Source organism: Mauremys reevesii, linkage group 10, assembly GCF_016161935.1.
Source record: "Mauremys reevesii isolate NIE-2019 linkage group 10, ASM1616193v1, whole genome shotgun sequence".
In the NCBI taxonomy this organism is placed as follows: domain Eukaryota; kingdom Metazoa; phylum Chordata; order Testudines; family Geoemydidae; genus Mauremys; species Mauremys reevesii.
Window position 1 is genome coordinate 64,926,916 of NC_052632.1, and position 19,295 is coordinate 64,946,210.

At 43.4% G+C, this 19,295-nt stretch overlaps 1 protein-coding gene across 2 annotated transcripts in view; it reads right to left on the reverse strand.

Moving 5' to 3' along the window:
* Nucleotides 1-12,201: 12,201 nt before the first annotated feature.
* SHISA9 (shisa family member 9) overlaps nt 12,202-19,295 on the reverse strand; it is a 245,333-nt gene continuing 238,239 nt past the window's right edge. For both annotated transcript variants that reach the window (XM_039493292.1, XM_039493293.1), the window contains one exon: nt 12,202-14,805. In XM_039493292.1, the coding sequence (XP_039349226.1) occupies nt 14,435-14,805 (371 nt within the window). In that variant the 3' untranslated portion in view covers nt 12,202-14,434. The remainder of the gene's footprint in view (nt 14,806-19,295) is intronic.

Here is a 19,295-nt window from a genome sequence, read left to right on the forward strand (position 1 = left end):
CCAAGCAAGCCACCTGAGAATGGGAATGTTTGTCAGAACAAGGGATTCTTCCTTATTCATTACGAACTGTGTCAAGGTAACTAGCATCTGCATGACAACCAGCAGAAAGAGGCAGATGAGATATCGGCTGGATGTTTCCCCAAGATATTATTTTCCTCCACTGAGCAATGCTCCAGCCACTGTTCTATTGCACGGCAGTATCAGCAGTGATGTGGCTGTGTTTGAATGTACAAACCTGTAGCTGCATCTCGTTCTTAAAGGCTTACTTCTTAAATTGCAAACCAGCTGAATAAATTTAACTTGCTCAAACTACTATAGGGAGTCTAACTGACTGCCTCTCATTTGATTGTTTACAGCCAGGTACAGATGATCACAGCAAACAGGAGCTATGTTTGTTTTTAGATCAAAGTTTTGCTTGCGGTATGGGCCTCATTTTATGTCCACTGAAGTCAATGGCAGAGATACCACAGGATCAAGGCCTTAGCTGTCAGAGGTGTGTGTCTACTGGCCTGTCCCAGCTGACTCCGGCTTGTGTGGCTCAGGCTAAGGGACTGTTTAATTATGATGTAGATGTTTGGGCTTAGTCTGGAACCCAGGCTCTAGGACCCAGTGAGGTGGAAGGGTCCCACAAGGGAAATCCCACAAGGCATTTATCTGCATCTTTAGGTGTCTACATACCTTCCCAAATCTGGGCCTAAATCAGTTTTGAAAATGGGATTTAGCCTCGTAAACCACTTAGATGTTTTTGAAAATGTTACCCTTCAGGAGTATTGTCAATCCCAAGCATTCAAAAATCATGAGTCCCACTCAGAAAATCCTGAGGTTGTCTTAAAAATCATGAGATTAAAAATAATTTGGAATCTTGCTGAGATTCTCATGTAATCATATGAATCCAGGAGATAGGGAGTTAAAAGATGCCTAGTATTGTGCAAAGCCTCATTAATATAATGGGATCTAGCAACACTTTGTAGGTGCTTTTGGAAATCCCATCCAGTCCCTCTGGGGCTCTTCATACAAGTGGACCAGAGTAGCCCTGTGACAGCATTTTACAGTGTACAACATAAACTCCGCTATGTGGTGCTAAAGCCTTTGGCTCATCTGGGTTAGTGGGGGAAGGATTGTGTCCTTACATTCTGCCTTACTATCCCCTTTGGTGGGGAGGCTATCACTGTTGCTGGCACTAGTACAAGGACTCTGGTATTTCATTGATCCCCGAGTCAGCAACTGGTCCCTGTGGCAGTATGTGGAAGAATCAACAGGAAGTATGGCACTGCATGGTATCCTGTAGCATATGTGGGAAGTCCCACTGAAGCATAACTATTTATAGCACAGTCCTTGCTCAGGCCTGTAAAGTATAGGGAAGAATCATTGAGTCCTATTCCTCCCCTTATGAGGACATGCTCTGGGCCAGACAAAATCTGGATCGTAGTCTCTAGTCCCAGGCTTGTAAAAGAACATAATGATAGTTATTTATTTATTTTATTTTTAAAAACCCACTTCTGTTGCTTCAAGAAAGAGTAAATAACACGTAAAGTGTCCATCCCATTGGGGAGCAATAACTTTGAGAATTGCATCTACTGGCAACGGGCGACAGGGATGGATCCCTTGATGATTGCCTGTTCTGTTCATTCCCTCCGGGGCACCTAGCATTGGCCACTGTCAGAAGACAGGATACTGGGCTAGATGGACCTTTGGTCTGACCCAGTATGGCTGCTCTTATGTTCTTATGTACTAACATTAGTAAAGGTCTCTCAAGTTGTAATAACCACTATGATTAAAATGTTAGCATAAGCCAAAGTAGCAGAGAGAGAAAAACCTGAGATTGGTAGCTAAATATGGTACAGAGAAGAATCTGCTTCTGCACAGTAGCTTATTTCTAATACCATTTTGCACACCTGCTTTTTGATAGGCTTTGTTTTTGTAATTAAATAATCATGCCAATGACGACTCAACAGGCATATGATTATTTCCTGGTTCAGTTCTGGAAACTAAGCTGAACCTCCACAGCAGTTTCTCACATGCACTTGTGCTCTTTTGATTTGAAATCATCAGCTGTTTGATGCTCTATTGTGCTCCCAGCCTTATTTATTGCTAAGGATGCACACAGCATATTGTGTGTAAGTTCAGAAAATGAGATCTTCCAGTGAAATGTCAACCCCTGTTAACATGAAGTGATGCACTCTTAGAATTTAAGTGCAAGTGATGTTGCTAAGCAAAGGAAGCTGCTGATGACTAAAGCAGGCAAGGTGCAAAAGGAGCAGACACCGTTTACACAATACACTGAGTATATTGTTAAAATCACAGAATGACAGAAGGAATTAATTTCTCTTTAACTTTGCTAGATAAATTTTAGCACTAAGCTAAATGGTATCAATCTTTTTGGGGCAAAATCTTCCCTGAGTTGTCCTGGGAAAGAGAGAAAAAAGGCTCAGAAACAGGGCTATGCCCGACACATCAGTGAAGGAACAGCACAAGAGACAATCCCCCCATAGAATTGTCTTGAGCCTCAGGAAAAAAGATCTATGTATTATGGCCCCAAATGGGTCTGGATAGGCAATTGTGGGGCATACACAAGCCTCTAGTTTCTCTGCATACATACTGTGATCAATGGCAGGTGGAGAAACTGGGAGGAAAGGGGAAAAAACACACTTACTTTTGGGAGCAACAATAAGGAGCATTTCTGAGCTCATTGTCTCTAAGTGCCCTGTCACTGTTCTACTGTGTTGTGGAAGGCTGGGTTCTCTGCTCATCTGTTGCCATTCTGCTCCCCTACTTGGTGAACTCTGACTGAGCACCTTCTTGGAGTTGTCCAGCTCTAGCGGAATTCTCTGGCAGTAGAGGTTACTGCATATATTCCAGGAGTTGCTTGGCACCTTGCAGGATCAGAGCTTGCGTGACTTAGGAGAGGGTTTGCCCTTGAGCATGGACTGTGGTATATAGCTATGAGTATTTTGGACATTCCTTCTAATCAGTGATTCTCTGCAGAGCTCTGCTTTGGAACTTATATTTAAGTCATCAGCTATGCAAGAATGCACCACAGTTTTTAGCTTAACACATTTTGTTAGAATGAAAAATAAAGTCAACAGTTAGTGGTTGTGAAATGCTGACTGAGGTGTCTGAATTATCTTTACTCTGCTTCTACCCCATATAATTAGGCCATTTATCCCAGGTTTAGATTTAGATTTATTAGAAATTAGCCTGAGCTAAAACCTGGGTCTCAACTCCTTGCCTTTACTTTTATGGCCTGTCTCTGTAGTGGATCAATTAGAAACACCAGATCCAGACAGCCACTAAAGTTTTGGGGATTGAAATCTTGATCTGAGTTTTACATTTCAGGCTCCTCTCCAATCCTTGCATAATGTGACACATGGCTGTGATAAATAGGGAAAGGAAAGTCATTGCAAAGCATAAGTTATTGGTTACCAACCTTTCCTGGCAACTGTTTTCCAGACTAAGGGCTGAATTATGCTTGCTCTAGTCTTGGTCCAGGGATTGATTGATCCTGGTCTGGTTTGTGATACAAAGGGACAACTTGTAAAGTTCCAACAAACAGATCTTTACAGCAGCCTGCTCAGAGATCATCTCTGCATGCACCACACCAGGATCCAACCAGTTGCACTTCCTCTGTGGGCCAGCAATGGGATGTAGGAGTCCCGCCCTGGTAAACTGAAGGTTAAAGAGCAGCTCTGGCCCAGAAGGCCCTGCCCAGTCGCACTTGCTCGGCACACTCACATTCTAGGCAGAGCTCAAAAGGGAGCAGCTCTGCTCAGTCTGGGCACACAGAGCAGAGGAGCAGTCATGTGCTGCATGCTCCTACAGAGAAACCATCAGGCTTCTACGCAGCTGAGATCAGGCCCCACTACCAAGCCATCACAGACCCTTCACTCCATGGAAGCAGGGAACGACGGGCCATGACTGATAAAGGAAGACCCTCCAGAGCACCAAGAGAAAGAACTCCAGCGGGAATCCAGAAACTGACCAGTGGAGTGGCTAGAGGAACCGAAGCCAGAGTAGGAAGTCACCCAGGGAACAGGCATAAGGGCACTTGCCCAGGCCACCTATTTGAACTATTAGTCAAAGGGCTCTGGGTTGGAACCTGCTGGAGTAGGGAGAACCACTGGGTGACACGGTCACAATTCTGGCCACTGGGAAGTACTGCCAGGTTCAGACCTCAACTCCCCGATACATGGTGGAGAATGCAGGCAATGACCAAGGTCTGTTAAAAGGACAGCGGGTAACAGTTAACCTTACACAAGAGAAGCCATGGACACACAGAAGTTACAAAAATGGATGATGGAGAGTTAGCAACAGCAAGGCCAGCTGCTACAAGAGATCATGATCCAGCATCAACAAGTGGCTCAGCAACAGCTACTCCAGGAACTGGCAACACAGCATCAGGTGCAACAAGAGCACCTGATTCAGCAGGTGGTGGCATGCTTGCATAGTGGAGAACTGTGGTGGCTGACAGTCCAGCCTCACTGACACCAGAGATGGGGACTCCAGAACTAGGACGCTTACCCCTAGTGAAGGCCATGATAGGAGGGGAAGTCAATGGTGGCTGAACCATCTCCTCCCCTTTGGGTCACTTCTGCCCCAAGGATGGGACCCAGAAGCGGAGGCGGAAGGGACCGAGGTCACCTAGGCAGGTGATATGCCCCACCAGGAGGCTCCATGGTCTCAAAAGTGAACCAGCTGACCGTGACCCCAAAGGGAAGCTGCTTTAAGTGTGGGCAGGAAGGGCATTTTAGGCGGGAGTGCCTCTTCATGGACTGTGGCTACGATAGCAGGTACCAGAGCCTGTAAGAGGTACCTGACCTAGATGCTGCTGCTGGTATGGGTCAGTGGAGCTGAACTGATTGGTCTGATAGACTATGGGTGTAACCAAGCCATTGTATGAGCAAGCTTGGTAGAATCCCCCACCATGTCAGGTGCTCTGATCTACCTCCAGTGCATCCACAGGGATGTGTGATCCTGCCCCACAACAAAAATGCAGCTGAGGGTAGGAGGCTAAATGGAGACTTGTCAAGTCAGCCTAGCAGCCATCCTGGCCTACCCAGGACTGGAAGTGGTGTGGGGAGCTCCTAAAGCAGTAGAGTGGTACCCTCACAAAAACCAACCCAGATCCAAAAACAAGCGGGCTTATGGGCCAAGACACAGTGGAAGACCCTGCCAGCCAGGGACACCAATCCAGCAGGCACCCAAGGAAGTAAGCCACAATTGGCTTCCAGAACATGAAGACTTCGTACGGGAACAATAGGAGAGCCTGATGCTGAGCTGCACCTGGGAGCAGGTAGCTGTCTCCAATGGAGAGTTGGGCGAAACCCAATGGGTGAAGTAGTGGCCCCACTTTGCACTTCGGAATGAGAGGCCCCAGACCCAAGAAACATGGCGACAACTGCTGGTAGCCAGGAAGTTCTGCCAAAGCCTGCTACACCTAGCCCACTTGGTGCCAGGGGCTGGGCAATTAGGGAGAGAAAAGACACTGGAAAGAGTGGCCCTTAGATTCTTCTGGATGGGCATCCGCAAAGAGATGAGCGACTTCTGTGCTTCATGCTCCAAAGAGATGCCAAAGTCCCCTCTGATTCTGCTCCCGGTGATGGGCATGCCCTTTGAATGGGTAGGAATGGATTTAGTGGTTCCACTTGAGAAGAGCACATCGGGGTACCATTGTATACTAATGCTAGCAGATTATGCAATGCAGTCCCTTGAAGCCATCCCTCTATGCAGGATGAAGGCACTCATCATAGGAAAGGTATGATCGGAATACTGAGGGAAATATTGACTGATAGGGATCCAACGTCCCATCCAAACTGAGGCCGGAACTGTGCAAACTGCTGAGGATCAAATCCCTAAAGACTTCTATCTATCATGCACAGATGGATGGGCTGGTGGATTGGTTCAATGGGACCCTGAAAGTCATACTGAGGAAATTTGTCAACACAGACCCTCAGCACTGGGACCGACTGCTGCCATCATTGCTATTTGCAATATGGGAGGTCCTCGCAGCCCAGGGAACAGGTGTAAGGGCAGCCGCCCCTAGGACACATATTTGAACTATTATTAGCAGGGCTCTGGATTTGAACCCACTGGAGTAGGGCGGTTCCCCAATCCCCGGCCAATGGACTATGGCCTCTGAGCAACACAGCCAACGGACAGGCCACTGGGCTAAATTTCCCAGGTCACCAACACTAGGTGATACTGCTGGGTTGGGACCTCAACTCCTAAGATCGTCTCAAAGGCACAGACAACTTCAGTGGGAGGAAAAGAGCAAATGAGGCCCCTTGCCAGCAACACTTCTCTGTAGAAGGCAGCTGAAATAGCGTGTGCTCTGGGCACAGTGAGGGAGCTGCTAAGAATGGCAGTGGAACTGAACATGCAGAAAGGAATTATGTCTGTGCAGTTCTGAGGCATGGCTTTGGCCCAGTCCATCACATTCTCCAGCAATTACTGGGAGGATCTGCCAGTCACAACTGTCCTAAAGGTTAGTGTGATTGTCCAATGCACAGAGAGGCATTATTCTGAGTCCTGCTTCTTGCAGATACACTTTTTCCAGTCACTACAGCTCAGGCAGTACACCCTCTTAACCCATACTTTATGTCTCTGTCACTAGGTCTGTTAGGGTATGTCTACACTACCTGCTGGATCGGCAGGCAGCGATTGATCCAGTGGGGATCGATTTATTGCGTCTAGTCTATACAAGATAAATTGACCCCCGAGCTCTCTCCTGTCAACTCCTGTACTCCAGTGCCGAGAGAGGCGCAGGCAGAGTCGATGGGGGAGCAGCAGCAGTCAACTCACTGTGGTGAAGACACCACGGTAAGTCGATCTAAGTCAGTCGACTGCAGCTATGTTATTCACGTAGTGAAGTTGCGTAACTTAGATCAATCCCCTGCCCACCCTCGGTGTAGACCAGGGTTTAGTTAATTCCTAAGCTTTCAGCTGTGCCAGGCAGTGCCTGTACCACTCATTCAGCTGTGTGTGCTCTGACCTGCAAGGATGCTTGATCTGCTTCAATTGTGTGTGTGGGAGGCAAATGGTGGTGAACAGGGGTCCAATGGAGGATTATAATTAGTGTAAGGAGAGAGGTGCATAGCTGTGGCTGGGAACCCCTGGGCTTAGCATGTATCAGGGTCCTGCAGTTGAAACAGTGCTCAGCCAGTGCATGTATAACAATTCTGCAGAAATTAACTAGAGCAAATGCTACATTATCTCCTGAATATAGAATTGGGATTCTGTATATTTTATGCCTCTAAAGAGGAAAAAGGGAAGGACTTTATCCCTCACCCACAAAACTGTTTTAATATATTATTGTTAAATAAATCTGTGTTCTACAGTTCAGGAGGAAATTTAAGGGGGGGGAGGGAAAGGAGGATGATAAATGGGAAAACTACTTGTCACAACTATAACTCTGGGTGGTTTTGTTGTAGGTTGTTTGGGTTTTTGTTTTTTACATGTAACACCATCTGGCTGAATGTCTCAGAGTAGTCCTGGTTGGGATTTAAAAATCTGACAGTAGAAAGAAAGACACTTCTGAAAATCTTCGATTTTAAAGATATTCTTTTAACCAGATCCTTCCTATATGACTTTAAGAATGTGGCAGAGAGCAAAGCATAGCTGGCATTTACAATAAAAAATGTGCCTTCCATAATTCTATTAACATGAAAGAAGATTTTCTTTCCATTTCTCTAATCTAGTTTGAAAAGCATATTATTCCAAGAGTGGAGGGGGAGAAAGAGCGGCTAGCACACAGCTTCAGCGACAACCCAAAGTTAAACAAATGAACCAGAAATAATGGGAAGTTCACATGTGAATTGAATTACTACCTGGACCTGTAAGAAAGAATTGTTCTGCAGAAATTATTTGAATTGCATTTTATATTAAATATGTGTAGCAGGTCCATTATAAATATTGTTGGTTATCAAATATGAAATCTACAAATGCAGTTATTGGGTGAAAATGTATAAAATTACATTTAACACTCATACAACATTAAGCAACAGAAGTCTAAATGCACAAAGGTGAAACATGCAGGTGAGTAGTTACATAGATGCTTCAGCGGCTAAGGGGAAGCTAAGGATCACAATAGTTTAGGGACTAAACGGGGAGATTCAAGCAGCAGAATGGACAAAAGACTCTGGAGAAAGAATTTGAGAAGGTGGATCAGAAATGTGGCATTTGCGGACTCAGTTAACGGGGGGAAGGAGAATATCAGGTTTGCTCTTATTCTCACAGGAAAAAAGAAAGAGAAGCAAAAATGAGTAGAGGGGTTGGGGCAGAGGAGGAAAACATTCTGCTTTGAGACTGGTTACTTTCCAGGCAAAATACCGTCTATGTATAGGTCATTATATTTTACTCTGTCACATAGTGTCTTTTCAGGAGAATAAACAGTTTATTTTCAGTTGTACAACACATTAATATTCAGTCATGGCTGTGAGTTAATATATAGAATCCTTCAAATAAATATTGATTTTTTCCTATAATTTATGTGAACTTAACAATTAATACATAACTACAAGAGTTTTAAAATGGCAAAAGTATATGTGAGGATTTTTTGACAGTTTTCACCCACTTACTTGAATAACAACTGCATGTGTCCAGATGCATTGATTCAGAGTCAGTTCTTATTCTGCCCCAGAGCAGAATGCATGCCCATGGTAATTTTAAGGAAGAAGCCTATTTAAGTAGTGGCCTTATTTAAATTATAAAATAACCCAAAGAGGGCGGAATAGAAGCATGAGTGTGCATGGTTGTGAAGCTTTTTCTTACATGATAGCTGTTTGCTGGAGAGTGAGAATGAATAATGGCATTCTCACATTCAATAAATTGGCTCGTTCAATGTAATCAGAGCAAGATCAGTTGACTTCAATGACAAAAAATAAGTCTCTGTTAGTTTTTACTAGATGAGCAGCTCCAGCACAGCTAAGGGTATGTTTACACAGAAAATGAGTGTGATTGTAGTGCAGGTAGGCATACCCACACTAGCTTTAATCTAGCTATCGACATAGGCGGCAGGTTTGTATAATTTTTGGTGGGGCCCAAAATGGTGGTGCCCCCCCGCTCATGCCCTGTAAGCCGATATAAAATGAAGCTACAACGCGTCAGTGCCACAAGATTACAAGGTTGGAGAAGGGGTAGGGGATTCCAGGGGCCAGTCAAGGGACAAGGAGAAGGAACCTCTGCCCCATCTGTTGGATGGGGCAGAGGTTCGGAGGGGCAGTCAGGGGACAGGCAGCAATTGGATAGGCATGGGAGTCCAGGGGGTTTATCAGGGGACAGGTAGGGGTGGGGTCCTGGGGAAGTTGGGTGGGGGCTCCGGCGGGGGCTGTTGGGGACAAGGAGAAGGGAGGCTTAGATAGGGGCTGGGGTCCCAAGGGGCAGTTAGGGGCAGTTGTCTCGGGAGTGGGTAATCGGGGGACAAGGACCAGTGGTGCTTAGATAGGGGGTGGGGGTCCTGGGGGGCAGTTGGGGCAGGGGTCTGGGGAGGGGGCAATCAGCAGCCAGGGGCTGAGATTCAAAGGGCTCTGAGCTGCTGGCAGCCCTGAGCCCTTTAAATCCCAGCCGCCTCGGCTGAGATTTAAAGGGCTCTGGGCTCCCCGCGGTTGCAGGCAGCCCGGAGCCCTCTGATTCCCGGCCGCGGCTGGGATTTAAAGGGCTCTGGGCTCCCCGCGGTTGCAGGCAGCCCAGAGCCCTCTGATTCCCAGCTACGGCTGGGATTTAAAGGGCTCTGGGCTCCCCGCGGTTGCAGGCAGCCCAGAGCCCTCTGATTCCCATCCGCGGCTGGGATTTAAAGGGCTCTGGGCTCCCCGCCGCAGCGGGCAGCCCAGAGCCCTCTGATTCCCGGCCGCGGCTGGGATTTAAAAGGCTCTGGGCTCCCCGCAGCAGCGGGCAGCCCAGAGCCCTCTGACTCCCGGCGGCGGCGGCTGGGATTTAAAGGGGCAAAACCTAGCTCCAAATATTGGTGGAGCAGAGCCCCTGATTGTGAATATTCCTGGGGCTTTAGCTCCACGAGCCCATATAAGTTGGCGCCCATGAAGGTAACACTAGTAGTGAAGGCATGGTGGAACGGACTTCAGTGTGGGCTAGTAACCTGAGTAAATAGCTAGAGTCCCCAGTGGGCTTGTACTGGGGCAACTAGCCTGCACTGAAGCCCATGTCATCATGTCTTCACTACTATTATTACCCACTCTAGCTAGATTAAAGCTAGATACCTATCCACACTATAATCACACCTTCATTTACTGTGTACAGATACCCTAAGACGTTAAATGGAAGCAGTTAATCAACATGGCAGAAGTGAATTAATGCAACACAAAATTCAGAGCCCAGGAGAAGGTGGGAATGAAGGTGGGTTTAAGTCATCTTTGTACCCTCCAAATCATGGGCTGTTCTGGGTGCTGGAGAGGGCCCTGATGTAACATTGGAAAAAATCCAGAGACGAGCAATGAAACTCATGAAAGGTCTAGAAAAGATGAGCTCTAAAGAAAGATAGAAAAAATTGGGTTTGTTTAGGCTGGAGGAGAGAAGACTGAGGGGGGACATGATACGTCTTCAAGTACATAAAAGGTTGTTATGAAGAGGAGGGTGATAAATTGTTCTCCTTAACAACTGAGGACAGGATGAGAAATAATGGATTTAAATTGTAGCAAGGGAGGTTTAAGGTAGACATTAGGCAAATCTACCTGACAGGGTAGTTAAGCACTGGAACAAATTGCCTAGGGAGGTTGTGGAATCTCCATCATTGAAGGTTCGCTGCTCCAGGACAATGGGAGCTGCAGGAAGCGGTGTGGACCGAGGGATGTACTGGCCATCACTTCCAGCAGCTCCCATTGGCCTGGAGCAGCGAACTGCGGCCAGTGGAAGCCGCGATAGGCCGGACCTGCGGACGCGGCAGGTAAACAAACAGGCCCAGCCCGCCAGGGGCTTTCCCTACACAAGCGGCGTCCCAAGTTTGGGAAATACTGGTCTAGATAATACTTAGTCCTGCTGGGGACTGGATTAGATGACCTAGTTATGTCCCTTCCAGTTCTACATTTCTATGGTTCTGTGATTCCCAGGAATCCCTGTCTAGGTTACAGCAGGCTCCCTGGGCTGCTATGTGGGCCACATCAGTGCCTGGAATCTCCTCAATGCTGTTTGCTGTGGCCCTACCCTTAGTATGTCCCTCCAGACCCCTACACCAGACTTTGTGAGGTGGTCCTCAGAGGGCACCCTTATGTCTGTCTCTACTGTGCCTGTGCTGTGGGAATCCTCCTCTGGCCAGGTATAAAAGGGCACAAAAGAGGATGTCATCCATTATGCCTTTCAGATGGATAACTCCTCCATACACCATGGCTAAGGTGATGGATTTTCTTCCCTACCCAACATATCAGTGTTTCCTAGGAACCATAATTGGGTAGTTATTGTTTAAGTGACTTGCCCAAGGTCACAAAGCAAGTCTGTGGCACAAGCTGGACTTGAACCCAGATCTGACTCGTAGTGCTTTGTTCTAAATAGCAGACCACACCATGTATGATATTGAAGATTAACTTGGAAGATAACTAAATACTTTGTTTTTCCCCAGCTGAAGTTTTTGTTTACTCACAGGTGTATGGGCCATTGTCAGCTGTAGTGAGGCCCCATCACAGTCTATTTCTGTTCAAAGCGAATCACTATATTACAGAGCCATAATGTAATGTTTCTTCTGTAATTGATAACTCCTCCATAGGAATTGAAGTGTTACATCTACAATCACCCCAGTGCACACTATATGAATCAGATCCTGTAGTCCCATGGCAAAATTCCCATGCACTTCAAAGAGAGCGGGATTTGGCCCTTATGTGTCTTTAATTTTTTTCTCCCAAAACTTTAAAATAATTAATCAGGTGTGCAGAGTTCAAATGATAGCAAGGTGCATACTGACAGAGAAGATACTGCCCGCATTTGCAAGAGAACTTTCTTCCTTCATGATACAAATAATAAAGGCTCAACTTCTCAGTTCTGCTCAGGCAAGACCCGTTGGCTTCAGAGGGAGCTTGTAAAGACTTTTTAAAAGCTGAATGAGGAACTCAGGAATTGGCCCAGTGATCAAAGTTTATGAATGAGCCAGCAAATTGGATTCACATAGAATCAGTTTTATTGCCAGGTAAGAAATTCATATTAATATAGTGAATACATATGTTTACAAATAAACATTCTTAAAAAACAAACAAACATTTTATCGTAGGAAGTATTATTGGTATCATAAACTCTGTAGTTGTTAACAAGTATTAACACGGGTTTACTTACAGAACATACAGTTACTAAAATATTTCCACATAAAATATGCTCAAGTTACACAAAAATCTGTGTGGATAAGAGTGCAGCTGAAGTGTGTATCTAAAGCATATGGATTAACAGCAACATTCCATAAAGGTTCAAATTAAGATAGCCAGTTGTGAAGGCAATAAAGGTTAAAGGAATGAAGTGAGATACTGGAGAACTTGGAGTGTGTGCAAAGTATTAGTCCATGGGCTTTGTCTACTTCTCATAGGCTTAAAATAGATGATCATACAATTTAGAAGCACACTTATAGAGTGATGCCTGTATTGTCAGGATGCAAATCCATCTTGAGATGGCTGGATAAGTGTTCTGTCCTGTTTACCACGTTTAAACTTCTCTGCTCTTGCACCCTTGCAAAAATCTAAGAAGAAATACTGCCCGAATCAGCTGAATACAGTTAAGAAATCCCACCTTTGATTCACTTTACAGCATACAGTTCTCAGACTCATGGAGCCAATCATGTCCTGATACATTATGAAACTAAACTTAAGGAGAATTTACAGCCAGTGAGAATGTAAATTTTATTGGGATGGTTAGTTTATGACTTGGCCAAATGACTTCTTTTTTGGGAGGGCAGGGATTTTAGTGCATGATGAAAGTGAAATGCAGATTGCACTGCCTGGGTGTCAGGCTGTTGCCACACAGTCTTAGTCTCACAATTATTCACTTCACTGCTGATGTACACACATTTTACCATTCCAGGACTGCCAGGCTGCTAACTGTGCCAAATTCTGGAGTGATTTTATTGATATGAAAAATGTATCCAAGTCATCAGAACCATGGTACGGTGAGACCATGAGTCTGATTTTAAACCCAGACCCTTGTGATGTCTGAGGCTAGTACAGTAGTCCCCTTTATCAAATAGCCCACCAAGAGGGGGGACACCACTAACAAAAAGCAAACAAGAGAAAAGACAATATGCCATGTAACATTTAATTGAACTTCGAAGGAGAACTACTGTGCCTAAAAGCAAATACAGAATGAAAGACTATAGGGGATTTTAGGTAGGAAAATTATGGTTTACCATTGGGGGTGAGGGGCTAACTAAATATTCTTGACCTTGCAACCACTACACGGAGATGAAACATGAATTTTCATTCTTGACAACAAAAAAGGGCAGAGAGGCTGATGGGGATGGAACCCTTCTAATACTTTAATAAAACATGAGGAAATAAGCTTAAAAGAACAAGGGTTTCACTTTGAGAAACAAGACTGTCATTGAACAATAGCAATACAGTAAAGGCACCACCCACGCTTATTTATTTTCAGTCCGAAGCAGTTGAATATAGGCAAAACATTTAGGTGAAGAAAAAGTCTTGACAGTCCGCAAAGTGAGAGTTGTTACCTTCTGCCTGGAAAACAGGACTGAGGGGGAGTGGTTTTCTGCCCACTGCCCCCGCCTTCCCACACCCCCCACCCCACATTCTGTCATATGATATGTCTCTTATTTTGGAGAGTCAAAAAACTTTAAAACTAAACCAAAAGAAAACTAAAATAAAAGCTTCTTGGGTTTGTTGTTGTCCTTCTGGATTCTTTGCCAGCCAGAAAGTTCCCATATGTTTTTAATTGTAACAGTCTTCGTTGGATTCACATGAAAGAGTCTTTTGTCTATTTTATTTTATTGGGGGTTTTTTTTGCGCTTCATATAGTGATGGCATGAAAGTACAATAATGTTAGGGCTGGTACCAAGTTATTTGCACTTGGGTTTTCACAGGTCTAGTGATTATTATTATTATTAGAATTTATACAAAATTCCTGACCAAAACAATGTATTACAGTATATTGTTCTCTCTCTCACTGGCTCTCTGTCTCAAGGCAGGAACATAGTGTAAATGGTTTAAGCAGACATAAAGTTTCTCTAGATTGTGCTACTTCTCATCATGGATTTCAGTTTCAAGTAAAAAAAAATTAGTCACAAGGGTTTGTTTTCCAGTGTGAAATACAAATGGTGTTTCTAATTCAACCTTCAGTGTATTGCTGAATGGTATTAGCCCACTCTTTGCCTTACAATTGGCTTCATAGCAGGAATGTCCAAGTGGAAGTTCCTTTCTTTCTTGATATCTTTTTTTTTTTTGCCTCTTTCAGTTATTTGTGTGTGGTTTTGTTTTTAAGGGATCTTTTTTTCTCAAAAGCAATCTCAAACAGTCACTTCTGTCTTGCTGTTAGTTATGAAATATGGCTGTGGGGGTAGATAGTGTTGGCTCCGAGTTGTCAGTGGGTCACTTGCTGCTGGTTCTCCTGTGCCGTGCTTTCCCTTGTTTGCATATGTCTGCCGTCGGAGGGACTGGACACTCGGGTCCCAGGTTTTGAAGTTGGTGTTGTAAGCTAAGGGGTGTGTGTGCATCTTTGAGACTTTGGATTTCTGCCCATTCTGTCTGGTCGTGCCATTGTCAGGCGGGTACGTTCTGTCTTCCTCTCTGCGCACTGGGTGCAGTGGCAGGCTCCCCTTGGCAGCCAGTTCTGCAAGGTGTCGGCGTTTGGAATAGAAGTCGTCATTGACCTTGTCAGCTGTTTGATTTCAAAAAGAGGAGGGGGAAAAAAAGAAAAGGTCAGCTGAGTGCAGGAAAATATTAAACATCAATGCAGAGTTTATAGTCCATCATGTATGATTACATCTAGATCAGCTAGAAAAACAAATCTTTCTAGATGGGAATAAAAATCCCTTCTTAAAATGGTTTTGGTAGGAAGATTCAATGATCTTTTCCTTAGATCTTTATGGATAGCAACAGCCCAGGTATTAGTGGCTTCAGTATAATATTTCAACAGATTTAAACTGGCCATGCAAATGTCCACCTCTACCATTCATTTCGGAAAACCAAAAGACCCCAATTTTAATTCTCACAAAGGGAATCTAGCAGGAATCTATATTGATTAAAACTACAGTACATGAAGTTCCACTTGGATAAGGTGTCAACAAGGATGATGCTGTTGATAGTAGTGGGTATGTCCCTGGCTCTACCTCAGCCCTGCCCTCAAAGTACCATGGAAGTACATCCCCTCAGAGCTAGAGAGAAGGATCTTTTATGGGATCCCAGGGGCAGAGACACACTATGGCAGACATGGCATTTCCATTCTGTTCTCCCCCTCCCTAACCTCCCAGATTTACCAGTTTTTCCCCTCCTCCATTTGCAGAGGATCCTCTACCTGTTGCTTTTTAAATAGTGAATTCAGTCAGGAGCAGAATGACTCTGGAGGGTTAGCTATAGTGTTCGTTGTTTGTGCACATAGCAAAAATACAAAACCATTTGTCACAATTCAACACAAATGGTGCACACTGCTCAAGAGAGGTTGCTGCAGGCAGAGATGAGATGCATTTGGTACAGCTGTACTAGGAAACAATGGAACCAAACGCTTTGGGTTCCTCACTTTCAGGAGCACTAAATTAACTCAAATCCTGATACATTTTCTTAGCATTATTCCTAAAAACTGCATGTGGCATACCATTTCATTATAGAGGAATATCAGCAAAATACCAATATGTAGACATGGTGCTGGTGACAAAATAAGCAAAGGGACTATAGAAAAACTGTGGTTACAATGAGTAGTATGGATGTTGCAATGTAATGGATACTATCTTTTTTATTTCAATATGGAGTCAGAGGCACTTGCCTCATCATCTTTAAAAAATATCTTTATTTAATGGAGGTTGTTTGGACTCTGTAGAATGTGCTTGCTGCCATGAATGGGTACTTTGCTGTGCCTTACGTTCCCCTAAAGAGAGCAGATTTGACTTTGCCAAACCATCCTTTGCACCAGCTCTGGGTGTGCCTTAACAAATTATACCCCCTTTCCTTGAAGCTAAAACTACTCAGCCATTGCAAGTCCTTTAGATACCACCCTTGCTGTAGAGCCTGACATCTGTTTCCACCATGTTGCATGCGTCCTCAGCTGCCATTCCATTTTTTTGCACCTTTGCTATTGGTACAGATTCTGTTGTTCTCTAGTCCTAAACATCACTAATCCTGAATTTAGCCTTACAGTATGGAAATTTAATTCAGAAGGTGAAATTTACCCCTGTGCAGAGGGCCAGCATGAAGGCAACGCACCACATCCATCCTCAAAATAGGGCTTCAGTAGGACAGAAATGGTGCATCCTGCTTGTGCAGGCCCTCTGCACAGGGATGGATTTTACTCACAATGGTTGCTGCTCATCATCTCAGGACATTATCTGTGTAATGGCCATACAACTGGGTTTTATTTTTAGATTGTAGATTTCATCACTGAAGATGTATTTTCCCTTAGATGAAGTGAAATTGCTTAGGAAGGAGACTATGCTGTAAAATTAGGGTTTACATGGCTTACCTATCTCCATCTGTCTCTCTTTTAATAGGCAATTGACTGCTTTCTATAATGTACAGGTGCAGTAAAGAATTTGTCTTCCCTTTTAATTAAAACACAGAATGTAGATAATAGCCTGTTCTAATTTCAATACATGATGTGCGAATGCAATTACTGATAAAGCTGTAATATATTACAAAGAAGACTTGCTAGAGTTTTCTTCCTTTCACAAATCTGTGATCTAAACAGCCAGGAAATTCATCTACTTTGTTTGTGAATGACTTTTGTCAGTCTAAATATGGACAGTCCTATTTATTGCAAAATAGTGTTCATCAGTATTTGTTTGGGGGGTGGGAAACCCTGCAGTTTCACACTGATGGATACACAGCCCCTCTTATTAGCTTCTCATGAGCATTTGTGCTAGCAAGTATCTATTTGCAAATATGTATTTGTATGAGTATTCACACCAGATACTTTTATGTGGCCATACTGGTAGATTTGAGTTAGTCAGTCAGGGAGCAGGAATCACTACGATATGACTTAGTCCTTGTCTATATGAGAAAAGTCCCACTAGTTTAAACAATTTTAAATCAGTCTAAACAAACAGGTTTAAACTCCCAATGTAGACACACAACAGTTTGTTCCTTGTTTAAATTGATTTAATTTTCATTGGAAAATTACCAGATTAAGATAAACTGATTTAAATATAGGTTAAAGTATGGGTTTAGATCCATTTAGCTAGATCTATGTAGTTAAACTGGGGCAACTTCTGTCATATAGGCAATGTCTTGGGTGATCAATCACAATGTAAAAAATGAATTAGGAATAGTAAATGATCAAAGTAGTAATCATGACACATAATTTATGAGCAATCTGTTGGGTGAAAATGTTTGCAAAGGCCATTCACTAAATAATATTTATCAAATTAATGAAATCTGTATCTATTTGTAAATAATGAATGAACTGGGGGAAAAAAAGATGTTAACATCATAGAGGGCTAGATTACAATAGACTACTCACAATGAATAGTACCTTAACTTCATTGGTACTTCCACTTAAGTCAGTTGTAGAACTTGTGTAGGAAAGGGCTTCTAAACTGGAGCCATAGTTATCAGAAATCTGGCCCTGAATAAATATGTTCTCTGTGAATAGTTTTCTGAGCTCCAGTTTTAGGTATAATTCTAGTGGAGTATTCCAGGGTTAATACTACCCACTTCCAGATCTTCCCTTGGCTAAGTAAGCAATGCCCCAAAGAGACAACCTTAATTCCTTGATTTCTTTTTCTTCATACTGTTTTTGTTGGCTATATCTTTCATGCTGGAGCAGTGCCTGCATTCAGACTTCTGTCAGATACAAGACGTATTACTCAGATCTCTAGATATATTAAGATAAATGTTCTCACGCAACAGTAAATTGTGTTACCATTGTAGCCGTAATAGTTCAATTGTTTACAACAGGCTCCCATTGCGAAAACTAGAGGTGGGGAGAGCAAAGCCTAGAAAGTGCTGTGAATGTGAGGTATCTGGTGGTTTTATTTTGCCCTCATACAAGTTATATGTATTCTGTGTAAAATTTGCAGCTATTTTATTTGTTGAGCTCGAAGGCCAAATAAATAGATTCTGAAAATACAGTTCCATTTTGTTAAGTATTTCAGCTAACTAAATCCAGTGAGACTTTCTAGAGTTTTACAAAACTAATGGCTGGAAATCTGAGAATCAAGGTAACAGCAAAGTTCAATTTGCAAAAGTTAGCCGGTGAGAAGTAAATGGGCGAAATTGGCAGCACTGGGGAATGACTGCATTTGATTTGCTTTAGGCTGCTGTGATAGCATGGGAATGTTGGCATTTGAACCTGTACTAATCAAATCACTCATGGCTGTCCGCTGAGAGATTCCCACATGTGCCTAACACTTTGATTTTGTAAAGAAGCCTTAGGAAACTGCCTAGGACTCTCGCTTCTTTCTTGGTTTTCTTTCATCATGGCCCACAGTGCATGCATCTGAAGATAGCTTCTGCTATTCAGTATAAAAAATTCAAAGGCAGCTGAAAATTACTGTTGGTTCAGCTTTTGATAAAATTGAGAGTTGGCATGGATGTTCTTTATGCTGTGAGGTCTGCAAAGCTGTAGGACTCTCCCAGTTTATGCTACAGCTACGATTCAATTCCTATACTATTTTGAAAGCTTAAATTCTTTGTCTCATTTCTCAGTTCATTCGGTCATTTAACCCATTTTGAAAGCTGTCTAGAATGTCTTTGAGGGAAGACACGTGATTGTACTTTCATTCTTCCCTGCGATGTTAAATACTATGAAATTTCTGTCTATATTCATTCTTCTAGTTCATCCTCACACTATCAATATGATCAGTGTTGATAGCATCTTTTGATAGTGAAGAAATGCTGAAATGAGAGTGCCTATGGATATGGAAAAAATGTGTATTATACCCTGTTCCTCCCACTTACACTTGAATAACACAAAAAACAGTTGAATAACTTTTGCTCAAACTTTTCCAAAGACTATTCACCTTCAGGCTGAAACCAAACACACAAAATTTCACCCAAATAATTTATCTGAGAAAGTTGTGAGCAGCTAGAAAGAAGAAATTAGAATTAGAGTAGTGTTGGTTGCAAATTGTATGACAGAACAATTTACCATCAGAAAATATTGATTCAACATAATCAAAACATTTTTTCAGGAATGGCTCAATGTCAAAATTTTCACAT